At 41.2% G+C, this 15864-nt stretch overlaps 1 protein-coding gene across 1 annotated transcript in view; it reads right to left on the bottom strand.

Moving 5' to 3' along the window:
* Nucleotides 1-2344: 2344 nt before the first annotated feature.
* PKN2 (protein kinase N2) overlaps nt 2345-15864 on the bottom strand; it is a 1791501-nt gene continuing 1777981 nt past the window's right edge. The window contains exons 21-22 of the mRNA XM_069641740.1: nt 5041-5121; nt 2345-4957 (exon numbers count right to left, since the gene is read on the bottom strand). Coding sequence (XP_069497841.1) covers nt 4754-4957; nt 5041-5121 — 285 coding nt within the window. The 3' untranslated portion in view covers nt 2345-4753. The remainder of the gene's footprint in view (nt 4958-5040; nt 5122-15864) is intronic.

Below are 15864 nucleotides of genomic sequence, written 5' to 3'. Positions count from 1 at the left end.
ATTCTTTGTAAAGGAATTGTTTGCATGAGCGCTCGCGAGGCAGCAGAGTTCTCTGTATGACAACTTTACATAAACTTACTAAATCTTGCAATCTTTTCTCCTAGTCTCATTCTTCGCTGGGGTGTGTTGCATTTTATTATTCTGCATTGCTAAGACGGGGAGTGAGCTGAAAATGAACCCCTCCAACCCGTTCTGTAAATTAGTCTAGACCAAACTGTAAATTAGCACAAACTTTCAGCGGTACACAATGCCTGGTTGGCCATTGTGCTTGGTATATCCGAGTGACCTGCATCGGAAGGTTTTCAACGTGCAGTCCGCAGTGCTCACTAATGAAATCAATTGCTCCAGGGATTGACTAAACACCTGGCTTAAACCACCTTATAGTGTAGTGTCCCAATATCAGTTTCCAGAGTTAAACATTTACATTCAGTTTTAATTACTGCAATAATGTATTCCCTGACAAAACAAACAGCCCACAACACACAGGTTTCTCCAGGAATGGGGCCCATAGAGGGAATACACCTTTACAGCGTTCGCTATGATTACGAGGGTATTCTCTCAAATAAGGAGACAATTGGCAATGGTACGGCTGGTGAGGCCAGATTGGAGGAGCCAAGTGTGGTTTCTGGACCTTCTAGAGATGTCATTTGACATACCGCTGATACTACCAGTGTTCAGAACAATAATTAAAGGTCCAGCGGGCAAGACACAACCTCTGATAGAGGAGGGCATCCTGAGACACCCGTTGATGTGCAGACTAGTAGTGAGGCATATGCAGCCTCCAAGGCCCAAGTATTTTCAGACATGGGATGTAAATGTAGCATTACATTTATTTAATAAATGGCCAGACAATGAACAGCTTTCAAGGAAGGCGTTATCGGCGAAGCACAATATGGTGCTCTGCCTTATATCCTGCAAAAGAGTCTCAGATGTTAGTGCATTAGAGGTGGACCAGAGATCCTTTACTACATCGGGAGTCACGTTTTATGTTAGTAAGAGAACTAATACAGGTATTAAATCGGTCTCATATTCAGCATTGCCAGATCAACCCAAGTTATGTCCGGTAGGTCGTCTGAGGGTTTATGAAATGTCAATAGTCCGTATAAAACCAGCAGGGGTAACCCAACCTTTGATTGCTTTGGGAAGACCGTTTACAGCATTATCTGTGGCTACCCTAGCTAGATGGGTGAGATGGAGAATGCTACAGTCAGGCAAATACATTAGAGCCTACGGAGCTCATTCAGTAAGAGGAGCAATGGCCAAAAAAGCATATACTGTAGGAGCAGGATTGGAGGACATTTTGGAAGCAGCAGACTGGTCGAAGGAGCCAACTTTGGAAGACTCCTACTTTCGACCAACACAGCCAATGTGTGCGTTGGTGGAGAGTAAGCTTTGAACAAGCATAGTACAAGCCTCTGGTCTTGACATATAATACCAATTTTCCATATGAATGTTATAGAAAGTCAAGATTCTATTAAAGACACAGAGGGACAATGGATTATCACACCCTCTCAATCGATGCATGAGACGTGACGGTTTTGATGATGTATTGTTATATGAAATGTTGTTTATTGTGAAGAATTAGTGCAAGCGATTGCCTGCCCTATCATGGCTATTTTCAGCTTTGTTTTATTTACCGACAGGGACAAAAGCCAAAGCAGTGGGATCCTGAAGACGGCAGGAAATACTGTTGGTTAAGTTTCAGTATAGACCGTGCAGGACGTACAAGTCAAAATTCAAGGTAGACAAATAAAGAGGAAGAACAGGGAAAGGATGGAGTTATGGACTCAAGGGAGAGTGATTGGAGGAAAATATCACATGTTTGATGTTCTACCTATTATAAACTATCTACAAAAAGCACTGATCCAAGGGAAATGTTGTTTTTTGTATTGATTTCTGTTATTGCTTAAGTGCATGCTGCTCGAGTGAAGTAAAGAATGTACAGAGCACAATCCTTTGCCTCTGTGTTTTCTATAGAATCTTGACTTTCTATAACGTTAATATGGAAAAATCAGTATTTACCTACAGACTTCTATTGCCTTTCTTTTTAACCAGTGAAGAGCACTGATGTTTCTGAAGCGACTTCCCAACAAAAGCCATGTAACTTAATTGATGCCACCAGCAAGGTTCATTACATTACATGACATGACAGCAAAAGATCAGCTGTGGTGACACTGTTACTACAATAAATCATATTGTGTAAACAAAAAGTACCAACCTGATATATCGTGGATCAACACCATTTACAGGTCATCTTTGGCTAACACTGCTCATGCAGATTGCACCATACCTTGAAAACACATTCACATTTAAAATAACACCAAACTTTGAAAGTAAACCATACTTTAACCATGAAACAATTATTTGTTGTTTTAATTTGTGCATTCAAGATATTACTTATTGACAGCAAAACACTCGGTACTCTTTAGAATGACATATATTAAAGGCACATTTCATTTTAATGCATTCTAGCATTCTAAAACATCCTACATTCCTTACAAAGTGCTTGAGCAGCCACTTACAGCTATGGTAAAACATATTTACAATCAAGAGGATTTAAAATCTTTGACTAAAAAATAGCTGATAGTTTAAAAAAATACAAAGATAAAATTAGTGCTTTCTTCAACTTAATTTTGTGAACATACCCTGCCCTCTACTTTTAGTGATTTATAATAAAATATTTTATGTACAGTATGTAGTAGCAAATGGATATGTCAGTTCTAATGCTAAAAAGCTCTTATACACGGTCTGCACATCTGAAAATAAAAAAAGCCTTCATACTGTACCTCAAAAGTGATATATACATATTTATATATATACATATATATATGTATACATAGTAAAACCTTAATTAAATTTTTCAGTTAAATGATGCACAATGCTGCAAGTATTCCCTTGAACTAGTAACCCAAACCTTAAAACAAGTTTTCTCATCACTGCTCAATTTTAGCAAAATGCTGAAACACATTTCTTTTATGGAATAGCGATAATTTAAGCAATGAAAGTTATAAAGGGACAATACTGTTTTTTCATTTGGCTAGAAAAATATATTTTCTTATACATGCATAAGATTTGTTCCATACTGAAGCATTTTAACTCCTACACTGACCAGCCACTGTGCCCTGGCCTAAACAAAGAACAGTTCATCTTGAATACACAATTTATGTTCTTTATAAAATTGGCATATGTCACTTTACTATGTAGTTCATAGGTGATCGATTCAATAAATAATGCTTTCAAAAGTATTTGTCCAATGATTTAACTAGTCCCTTGCGGACCAGAACTGCAAAGAACAGCCAGCTCTCACATTATGACACTATAAGAAACATGCCGTTACTTCCCACTGGATAGCTTTTCCTTGCGAAACACACAAAATAGATACAACGAAAGCCCTTATTAACAGTATAGCAATCATACAGCATAGCTGATAGCCATTTTTAAACTTTTGAGGTACAGATGATTTAGTGTTACAATATGTTTATAAAATATACACTGTTTTATCAAAAATATGTATACATTCTGTTATAACATATTGCTTTTACCCTCAGTTATTGCCAATACATTTTGGAATCCAGTGACCAAAAATGTATACAAGTGACTTGGATTAACCATAGACCTAAACCATGTTTCCTGCCGCCATTGAGCAAATCAAAAGAAGTGATACGCTTACTTACACCAATGAAAATCAAAATAGATTACAACTTCCAGGTGTGCACATGTTCAGAGCACATATACAGTGAAAACCTCCAAGTCAGCCGATGTGCCGTTATTCCTACACAACAAATACTACAGGAAATAAACTGCTGAACACAGCATAAGCGTACATGTAAACCCCATACAGGTACTGTCCATGGACCAATTGGAAAATACTTGCTGCGTATAAGCGTTCCATTTATTGATTGTCCATTTAGAAGAGGAAAACTGGCAGGAACTCATTTGTTGTTAGTCATGATTAAAAATGACGGGAGAGGTATTGCTTGTGTTCACTGGATCCCTGATACCTGCTGTTTCCTTGTATTAGTTTGCAACATTTCTTCCAAAGTGTTAAGGCAAAGTTGGTCTGACCAGTGACTTTGGTAAACGTTTAAGACCTATTCATTTTCTCGTGGAAGCACTTGCACCATTATCTGAAAGTTAAGGCATAAATCACTTTCCTCATAAATACCATAAAACATTTACAAAACAAGGAAGCAGTTCTCAATTTCATGATTTGAAAACTATGGACCAAAACATGCATATGAATTAACATTGCACATTATTGGACAAAATTACAGTAATTCTTTAAAACTGATTGGATAATGAACAGTGTGTTTGCCTTGCACCAGCTGATATTGCATCCCGATTCAATAGCATCTCACATCTATTTTTAACGTGTTCATGTGAAATTACTTCTGCTAAAAGCAAGTCAGTTGTTTCATCCAGTCAACCACTTTGTAGCTGATTGTTTGCAGAAAAGTGAAGAGTAACAGTACAAATCCAAGTATGCCCACGTGAATCCAAGAGTCCGTTATAGACAGTTTTTCCCAAATCCAGCTTGACAAAACTCCATACAACTGCCGTCCAATGCTCAGATAAAAGGTACACAGTGAAATCGGCTGCACTCAGCATAGTATTAAACGAAGGATTAAAATATTCTTCATGGAATTAAGATCTGGAGATATACAATGGCACAAACAGCAACACAATGGTTGCCATTCTTTTCAAAGAGTTGGTTGTCTAGCAAGCTGGTCAATTCTATCACAGTGTTTGGAATTTAACACCAATCAGCAATGTAGTCAAAATCCCGGAAAGTTTCTTGTTCATCTTCGGAAAGTAGCCTGGGTTCCCTTGGTGGGGTCAGAATGGGTGCTTCAGAGGTAAATTCGTCATCAAAATTACTAACATCTTCCCGTCCTTTTATTGTGGGCACAAACGGAGGCTTGACTTTCTTGGCCAACAATGCATTCCAATCGATTTGCTGAAAAATTTAAATCATGCAGTCAATTACAGTTTATTAGAACAACCAACTTTATTTTTTAGATACATTTCCATTCCACCTACCCGAAAAAAATGATGTTTTTTCACATCGTCTGCGTCTTTATCACTGGCTCCAAGACGCCGTTCAGGATTTCTCCTCAACAGCTGCAAACAGTATTTAGTTAAGATTGTTGAAATAGCATATACCGTGAAAGCAAGGCATTTACATAACCACCACTTGATAATAAACATGTATTTCCTTCCTTTTTATAAACTAAAGATTGCAGCATCAAGAACAAAAACAAAACTTTTAAAGGATTGCTTTAACAAAACGTACATGTGAAATAGAAAGTATAGTCGCCCCAATTTATTTCATAGAGATCCTGATTTCAAAGAGTCTGACCAGATTATGTACTCGCATGACGAAGTGTTGTTACCTCTATTCCAAAGATCCTCATGAAAGCACGGAGATCTAGTACATTTTATATATCAACCAGTAATCAATCTTTCTTATACATAGTACTAGCTAATGTCTGCCTTTTGCCAACACCTGTAACAAACAGATCTTGTACTTGGTGCTAGGTTATAATCATTTTCCTGTGAAACCTGTCTATAGACCCATTCAAAGTTTTAACCAAAAATTAGATACACAGATCTTAAACTATATCTTCTCAACGTGCAGAGGCAAGAGCAGTTTGGAAAGACTTTCTCTCCATGATGCACACATGAGTCTTTCTGTCTAGGACAATCATTGTTCTAACAAAATAATATATGGACCACTCGCTTCGCAGCATTTGTTACGCGCAAGACAAGAGTGCCTTCGCCAAAAAGCGAAAGTGTTTGGAGATGTGGGTAATTGGCATTTAAAAGCAGATTCTATTTTATTTTGTGTAGCAGATCATAATGTTTGTACTATCAAACATTGCCAAACATATGTCCCATTGTTCAAATTATCGTGCATTGTCATAAATGTGAATCCCTAATTCCCAGACCATGCATGCGCCTGGGTGCATACTAAATTCAGTGCAAGATCCATTCCAAATGTTCATTAAAATAGCTTGGACTAAATCGCAGAATGCAAAGTCTGCTTCACCTATTGAACAGTCCAAGTCTCCAGCCCATACCCAAGCCAGCATAGATTACGTACTGGGGTTATTAGGGAAGAGAAAACTCTACATCAGTTTGACACGTGGGAAGCAATTGTCCAGGTCTACTATTGTGTCTCCTCAGTATCTGTATTTGTGATTTAGAACTAGAGGCCTACCAAATGATTTCAAGCTGCTCTTTACTCTCCAGTAATAAAACCAATCATTATTCTGTTCTGACAAAGGGTGCAGAATGGGATGAAGTGTTGGCCATCATAACTCTCTAATCAACCTCTTCTGTACATTTAGTGCTTACCTCATAGATGTCCTGCTATTTCACATCCAATAGTTAATACAAAGAATGCTCACAGCTAAGGTTACAACTTTGCTGTGCCAATGATAGGATTTATTCTGATTATTTTAGTAATTGATCAACATGAGAGGAATAAGATCTGATAAAGGGCTAAGAGGGTACCACAGCTGATTCTTTTGTTTTTCAATCGGGGTTTTCTGCATGACTAACCCAGCATTTAATTCAATGCCAAGTGGGTCAGCCCTATGGTATGATGCCCACTCTTGGCAGGTCCACGCATATTATTACCCGCTGTAAGGAATCAGGAGTTAGAGTCAGACACAGGGGTTATTCCGGTGGTGGTTATATACTTTTATTAAAGAAAAAGGAGGGTTGGAGAACGACCTAACTCGCCCTGTCACTTCTAGGGGTTTCCCTGCCTCAAACTTAAGGGGTATCGGTGTCAGAATGTCCAAAAGTAAAGAGTTTTCTGCCCTGTGTCCAAAATCCTAACCTGACCCTTACATGCTCAACTTAAACTAAAGTGCAAAGGTATGTAGTCTTTCAACTGGCCATCTGTAGCTTTTTTCAAAGTTCAAAAAAACAGTTCCAAAAGGTGCAAAAATGGCAAAGTTACTCACCGTAGTGACTCCCTTACTCCTACTCCATAGTTCCCTTTCCTCCATACTTGTGGGACATTCCGTCCTTCGAGACGGGATCACAGCACTTTCAAACTTTTTTTGTCCTCTTTTTATATTTACGAGGGGCCACCGCACAGGACCGTAGCGCTGCCTTCCTGAGCTCCGGCACCCCTGAGCTCCACCCATCACCCTTCAGTCCTTTTCTACCACTAAGTCGAGGACCATTTAGCAATAATAGAGGATACTTATGAGAGAGGACGGCGGGTGTATGGAGGAAAGGGGAGTATGGACTAGGAGTATGGTAGTCACTACAGTGAGTACATTTGTCATACTCCTACGTCCCGCCCCATTTCCTCCATACTTGTGGGAGATTCCCAAGCACTGAACATAGGTATTACAGATGGATGGAAATTTCCCTTATTGGAACAAATTCTTAAGAACTGCCTGCCCAAATTGGGCATCAACCCAGCAGCTCGGGACAAGACAGTAATGTCTGCAGAAAGCTGATGGGGTGGACCACGTAGCCGCCTTGGCAATGGACCCCCAAGGGACGTATTTTTGGAAGGCAACAGCAGCTCCTTTGCCACAGACCAGATGTGCAGACTTGATTGAGGCCTTGAATATTGTAGGTGTCAGGACGAGACTGGCCTATTGAACTTTGCAACACTCCAGCACCATCGATCATTGATGACTTCAATTCTTAAGTCACCCTGATGAATTTCCACACAATTAACTTAAGAAGATGGAAAGAAACATGTTGTTTTTCTAAATTGTCCACCATTGATGTGGCTAAAATTGTCAATTAATATGACACTTTGAAGGTCTCGAACGTTAGGACATTCTAAAGATATTCTAGCAATATAGTGCTCGCCACTTAGAATTTGAACATGGTGCTATAATATCTTGTGCAATCAGTTTACCTGCGTTTATGTATAGTCTGTGTTTTTCACCATTGTTTTTGTGGTATGAATTGTAGATATGTAGGAGTTTCGTATGAATGGAGTGATTGGTGAATTGTAATGGTCTGGATGTGTTGCTTATTGTTTTCAATAATTGTTTTTGACAATCATGTATTAACTCTTTCCATGAATTGTATTTTATGACTTCAATGTTTGATTACACATTAGGAGTTTTTAGAATTCTTATGATACACTTTATGAAATTAAATGAGAATTTTCTATCAAATTTAGGATGTGAATTGAATTTTTTCATCTCCTGTTTTCTGATGTGGTTTGCACTTTCCCAGTGGTAGTGTTTGGTTAGTGCTTCATTCATGGTCTAGCTTTGTCTGGTCACCTAAACAAGATTCAATACCTCGGTCTCCTAGTTTTTCTATATATATACATGTTTTTCCAAGCATGACCGGGTGTACCTTTTTGCTTGGAGTCCCTCATTGTCTGTTGGCTTGAATATTGTTGGCCTCGTAAATACATGAAGCTATCCAAAGAGAAATGGACGCTTTCGAGGCTGGTTTCCCTTTTGGGTTACCAAATGTAACAAAAAGTTGTTAAGAGCTTCTGAGTTCGCTTGTTCTGGTGAGGTAAAACTTCAGAGCTCGTCTGATGTCTATGTTGTGTAGAACCCTCTCGGCATCGGAGACCGGGTTCAGGTAGAAGACCGGTCAAGATATTGACTGGATTAAATGGATTTCAGAAACCACTTTAAGAAGGAATGACCGGTGAGTGCAAAGCACAACCTTATCCATGCAGAAAGTTAGGAACGGATGTTCGACAGAGAGCTTGAAGCTCACTTATTTGTCTTGTAGATGTTACCACAATCAAAAAGGCCACCTTCCAAGAAAGGTACTTGAGCTCTGTAGAGGCCATAGGTTCAAAAGGCCTATGACAAAGAGGTCAGGACCACATTAAGATCCGATTTGGGATGAGCCGCCCGAACCGGTGGAAAAAGGTGAAGACCTGCAAAGTGTCTCTTATTGACTGGATTAGCAAGTGAAAAAGAGCAACTGTCTGTAGAGAGGTAAACTACAATGGCGGATAAATATGTCCTGCATGATAAGACATGGATGCCAGAGGCTGTAAGGTCAGATACAAAAGACAAGACACTGTCAATAGAAGCCTGTGTGGGGTCAAGCTATTTGGCTAGACAACACTGAAAGAATTGGAGCCACTTGCTCCTGTATTGAGCTCTCGTAGAGGGCTTATGTTCCGCTTGAATTATACGAATGTTATCCTCAAAGAGGTTGAACCGCTCTAATGATCAGAACTTAGGCACCAGGCCGCCAAGCTGAATGATTGTGGGTGGGGTGCCACAACTGATGGTTGCTCTGGTAACAAAGGTCAGGAATCTGTGGCAACCCGTTCGGGGAGCACACAGACAGGTGCTGCAGTTCTGAAAATCAGAACCTGGCTGTCCACCAAGGAGCTATGAAGGAGAGTGCAGTTGGAGGCACTCCTGAGTTTCCAGAGCGATCGATGAATCGGCGGCAAAGGAGGAAAAGCATAAGCCTTCAAGTTGTTCCACAGGATCTTGAGGGCGTCCCCCAAGAAAGACACTCAGAGCCTGATCCTGGAAGCATAAAAAGAGGACATTTCTGGTTTGACGAGGTTGCAAAAAGATCCACCGCTGGAGAACCCCATCCATTGCTGAAAGATCTTGGCAAGAACATCGGTGTTCATCCCCCACATGTAATTCGCTGCAGATTGGCGGCTGAGTGAGTCTGCAGCCACATTGATGTGACCTTGAACATGCACAGCTTGAAGCCAGACATTGCGTTGGATAGCCCAATTCCAAATTTGGATAGCTAGGTCCATCAGAGGAGGAGACTGTTTGTTGATGTAGAACCACACCTTTGGCGATGGAGGGTTGAAAAACCTTGAGCGCTGGAAAAACGGCCAGCAGCTCTAGGTAATTGATATGGCACTGCCTGTCTTGCAGCGTCCACAAATCTTACACCTCGAGGTGACACAGTGTAGCTCCCCACTCCAGGTGGGAGGAGTCTGTCTTAACCGTTGCCTGTGTGCAGGGCTCCTGGAAGGAGGTCCCCCCTGAAAGGTTGTTGGCGGAAGACCACAGTTGAAGATACAAAGTCATGCAGGATGGGACTGGAATCATCTTGGAGTCCGGATCCATTGCCTGGGACCAGCAGCTCCGAAGAGCAAGCTGAATGCGCCTCATTTTCAGGCGTGCAAGAGGCAGAGCTAACATGCCTTGAGGCCCAGAAGTCTCTCGAACCACCAGGCCGACATGTGGGAGGACTGTAGCAAGAGCTGGCACGTGGTCGAAAGGTCTGCAATCCTGTCCTCTGTCAGGAACACTCTGGTACTGACAGTATCCGAACGGAACCCCAGAAAAATCAGGTCTTGAGCGACCGTCATCAATGATTTCCACCAGTTCACCAACAGTCCAAAATGGAACAGGAGCTGAAGGAATGACTGAAGATTGGCTGTAGCGGCGTGTGGGCAAGGACTGCGCAGGAGCCAATCGTCCAAGTATGGATATACATGAACTCCATGCAGTCTGAGGAATGCTACGATAACCGATATCTTCGTAAAGACACGCGTTGGCAAGCTGAGACCAAACAGAAGCACCCAATACTGCGGGCTCCAGATCAGAATATGCATGTAGGCATCCTGAAAGTAGTCTACACTGAGCCAATCACCCTTCCGGAGAGAGGACCTTATCTGGCTGGGCGTAATAATCTTGAATTTCTCTTGGGGTAGAAAGAGATTGAACTTGTAGAGGTCGAGGATAGTGCGCAGGCCAGCCTGGTTGGGTTTGGGCACTGTACGCAGACGGGAGTAGGAGCCCTCCCATTGCTGCCGTAAGGGAACAGATTACACTGCTTTGAGGACTAGGAAGTTTCTGTACCTCGGCTCTGAGGGAGGGCTACCCAGTCTGCTGGAGAGGGTGAGACGGTGGGACAGTGGGGAGGGGGAAGTGGAAACACGCCCGGGCGATAGAGAAAAGCCATCGGTCTTCTGTGATGGGCTGCCACGCCTCCAGATGAGACGAAATTCGTCCTCCTACCAGAGTCTTGTGCGCCCAATGAAAAACATAATTTAGATGGTATATCGGCGGGGAGACCACCAGTTGCTGAAGGAGGCTGTTGACCGCGAGAAAAAGCGGCCACCTTGCCTTCGCCGTTTACGGCAAGGGGCACCAGTGGGAGCCTCTGCCCGGCGTGTACGGCAGTCCTGGAAGCCTCTGAAACCAGAGAAGGATGTAGTTTGAGACCCCGACCTCTGAGTATAAGGGGCCTTTGCTGGTGCTTTGGCAAGGACTGACAATACCTTGGCAGTTCGGGAGCTTGCCTTGGACATCAGTGGAGGAGTGGAACAGTTCCTTACCAGGAATGAGGATGAAAAAGTGACCATACAGAAACATGATGGATCCAAAATGAACACAATCTTGTCAACGAAACTATGTTAGATTTGAATGAACAGAATTGTCACACGTTTCCCCTTCTAACACAGATTCTAAACTTGTTAGATAAGGGACACAAATTCACTCATTTTGCTATAGGAAGATGAAAGGGTCCATAGCCGAGATGATGTGCAAACTGAATAGGTTGGAGGGATTCATGCTAGCTCATGAGTTATTTCGACCAGTCCAAGCAGTTCATACAGATACTATGAAACAGACCAGCCATGATTCGCCCTACCCACTTAACCCCCATGTGATGAAGTCGTCACAGGCAAGTCAAACACATTGGAGGGATCTAAACGCTGAGAAGGATCTTAAAGATGAAATAAAATCCCTGCAGAAACAAGGAGGTTATATCCCCTCCCATGAAGAAATTGACAAGATTGAACTCATAAAAGTAGCCAAGCTTCAACATGAAAGAATACTGATGTTAGAAAACTTGTTGAGGAAAGCCAATTTGATTCCACCTAATGAAAGTGCTATACAGGGTGAGCAGGCCAATAAGGACAAGACACACATTGATATTGACACACCTGATAGTCTGTCAGCTCTGACTGAAATTACTGAACAACAGGCTCAAAGCACAAACGGTAATGTTGAGAACATCGTAGACGAACAGAAGTCAGAGGACAATCAGGAGTGGAAATACTTTATGTCCCGAAAAGCAAAAAAAGCTGCAACGAAGAGCAAAAAAACAGCAACAAAACGTATTGAAACCGAATTCTGGTGGCTTACCAGAGGAGCTAGTGAGTAATAAAACTCATAAAAGAGGGGTAGCTGTGAAGAAGGAATGTAACCAGGCGTATTCTAATGGCGCAACTAACTTGTCCGAGGAGCATGGTCTGGATTTGAGTCAGCTAGATGCAGAATCTAAAGTTCACCTGCAGCTAGAAGGGCAAAACCTAGATATGCTCAAATAACCCCAAAAGAAATCATCACAAGCCCTTGCCAAAATAATGCCTGATAAAAATGAACAGAGTAATACGAAACCTATAGGAGCCACCAAAGGGGATGGACTAGTAAGCAAGGTGGGTGCGAACCCCCCATTGGGGGCACCTATGAAACAATCGAACCTTGCACCTTTTTATCAGACAACGAAAAATAAATGTACATTCAGAAAAGATAGTTGTAATGGAGAACAAGCAAAAGAAATTACTTTGATGGGTCCCACAAAGCAAGCGGAAGCAAAACACACATATATATATATATATATATACTCTTGAAGCACAGTAATCCTAGACAAGATAACCCTGAAAAAGCCCAGACTGAAATTGTCAACTCACTGGGTAAGCAACCACTGAATGGTAATGAAGGAATACATTGTATCCCTGACAAAGGTGAAAATCCTATTGCCTGTGAGGTGTCACAGGAGCATTTAGCTAATAATTGTGTTGACCTGGGGACAGAAGGAGCTCTTACAGGATTCGGGAGGCATTCGGTTTATCGTATGACCTATGAAGAGGTACCTAAAGAAATGCAATTGTTTATTGGCTGGAGTAGTGATGTTGATGCGCATGGTAGTGATAGAATCAATCGCAATTACTTGCTAAATGTGTTCCAATAAATTCCCACCTTTCGCAGCCTCCAGACTCAAGATATTGAATGGATTAAACTCGCACTTAACAATAGGATGCTATGCAAAATTAAATCTTTGTTAATTGCGAAAACGTTGTGGGAACAAAGAGTTAATTTTAATTTGTTGGGATACGAATTGCATGCATTTGAAAATTTGCATGAGTCTTCCACGTTTATTGACTACCAAGCAGAGAAGATTAGAAATAAGGTGACTACTACAGGAACACAAGACGTAGCTAACTTGGCGTTAAACCAAGACATGCTATCCCAATTAGTTTCAGTTGTGAATGCGCTGAAAGGGTTAGCATGTCTGGAATCCCTTATAAAAAATGTGAGTGCCCCTGACACCATGCAAAATCACTCATAACTCACATCCTTCTCTCTTAAGTTGGAACTGCTGTGGGTTTACCAACCTAATTAAATGTAATGTGGAAAAAACAGCATTCCACAATTCTGGCATTATCCTCATACAGGAAACTATGGCTTTGAAAAAATTGAACCTTGATGGTTTTACCTCGCAAATTCATCCTGCTAAACGGGGTTTACAGGGCCGTCCTTCAGGCGGCCTGATGACCTTAATTCATAATAATGTAAGGATTTCCTCCTTCTTTATTTCCTCCACTAATGAATTGTTTGTTATTGAGATGCTCATCCATCATTTTCACATACTTGTTATAAATATGTATTGGAATCCAAGTAACTATCATTGATGATTTGGATACAATTGTACAAAAAGCCTTCCTTCACAATGAGAAGTATGAGATGATATTAGGAGGAGATTGTAATGCTATTCTAAATGATTCTCTGGGTGCTAGATCTGGTCAATTTCAGCATTCCTCTCCTCCTTTGTCCTGTGAGCATGAGAGATGCTGGATGAATTTTTTTAACAGACTGGAATTTCCATCTAGTCCCCCTTGCACGAGACCCAAGTTGTTTTACATAGAGGAGAGGGAACTCAAGGTCACTGATTGATTATATCGCTTTTTCAGAAAATCCACTAGAGATGTGTGTACCATTGTTAATTTGTGATCTAGGTCTGGGGGATCATATGATGCTAAACCTCACACTCAATATCCCGGTTAATTTGTTTATGTACACACCCAAGTTGTCTTTGATAGAGGGTGATCGACACACACTATCAATTCGATGAAACCCTAAAATGTGTAGAAATCTGGCATATTTGGTGAATCAGGATATACGGAAAACCGATATGAGGGGTGATAAGGTATCCGACAACTTACTCATGGCAGAGTACAAAACTTCGGTGATAAGATACCATCTACATCGCCTAGCAAAACAACATCCAACTAATACACACAGCGTACATCCTAATAGTAATAGTGATATTGCTGCACTAAAAACAACATGTGATAGGGAGATTAGAATAGTAAAAAAAACAAGTGTGTGCTGATGCTGCATTTGCCAGCAGGTACAAAAAACAAATTCAAAGTAAATATAAAACCTATCATAAAATGTTAAATTTGGCAAAACTACTTGCTGAGAATCAGAAAATGATTCGGCTTTTGTGCAAGCGCGAAACAAAAGATGTATGAACTAGTAAGCAACACTCAAGAGTTTAGTTCTGCCATTAATGGACAGGAGTGGAGCACATACATCAGAGAAAGATCTATCCTAACCAAAAAAATGTCTTCTGTTGACATGCAACCGCATATCAGTAAAATTCCCAGTAAGTGTCCGTGGCAGCAGGAGGATGTGATGTGGGCAATTAATAAGCTAATGTACTGAAAAGCCGCTGGGCCTGATGGGCTGCCGGCATGTCTTTTAAAAGACGATCCATGTTTTTGGGCGAAGATGATCAAACCCACATTTGATCTTATTTTTGTTACCAAAATTATACCACCTTCATGGCGTACTACCATAATTGTACCGATTCACAAAAAAGGACCAATTGATGACCTGTCTAACTATCGCCCAAGCTCAATGATCGATGTATCTGCGAAGGTGTTTGCAACCCTTCTCCTGAAGGACCTCGAAAAGTGTGTAGCCGAGAAACAACTTCTATCCCGTTTTCAAGTGGTATTTAGGAAAGCTATGGGCACTACCTTAAATGCCACGATCTTGGCCCACCTCCTTGAAACATCACACCAAACCACCTCAGGAGCGATATACATGGCATCATTGGACCTATCCGTAGCATTTAATAGTGTAATTCGATCACTGCTCTGGAGAAAAATGATCCAATATGGGATACCGGAACATATGGTAGGATTGATAGGCTTACTCTATTATCAGACCTCTTATCAGGTACGCATAAATCCCTCCGCGTATGTGACATATCCCATTGAGACTAAAACTTGAGTCAAATAAGGCTCTGCCGCCGCATCGATCGGGCGCCTGTTTTTCCAGACGAGGCATAGACTATGAGCACGAACACGATCTAGCAGGAAAGGGGCGTACTCTATGATAGAATCAGAAGCAAGATCGTTAGGTGCGAATGTTCCAACAATTTCCATCCTTTAAAATCGGATGTGCATCGATAGACAGCTTTCTAAGTAACGAAGAGGGACAGCTATGCATTTTCCCAAGTTGGCCACCGGGGAGTAGTGAAACGCGGGGCTCGACAGGCTACGGTGTGATGGAAATAATTGCCACATCTCAGAACAAGACCCTTTAGCCGTGTCAAACCTGACAACAGTGAAGACAATAGAAGTAGGATAACAAGACACGTACATGAAAGGGTTCAAGTGACACCAGAGAATATTGAAAATATGGCGACTAATAGGTGATGACATACGTGAAAATGAAAATCTGTAAGAAAGATTGAGTGCCCTGAAGACAGCACCAACAGGATACGCAATGTGGATTAATTTCTGTGTTTATTTGAAAAATTAAGATTCATGTTGGTTCTAGAAACACATTCTGTAAGTTTTGGCACAGTATTTTGCCCATATGAATGAAGAAGGGCATCAGT

This window comes from Ambystoma mexicanum, chromosome 1q, assembly GCF_040938575.1.
Source record: "Ambystoma mexicanum isolate Mex_15411 chromosome 1q, UKY_AmexF1_1, whole genome shotgun sequence".
NCBI classification, from domain to species: Eukaryota; Metazoa; Chordata; class Amphibia; order Caudata; family Ambystomatidae; genus Ambystoma; species Ambystoma mexicanum.
Note: the sequence above shows the minus strand (reverse complement) of the source record. Positions and strands in the feature narration are given on the sequence as shown.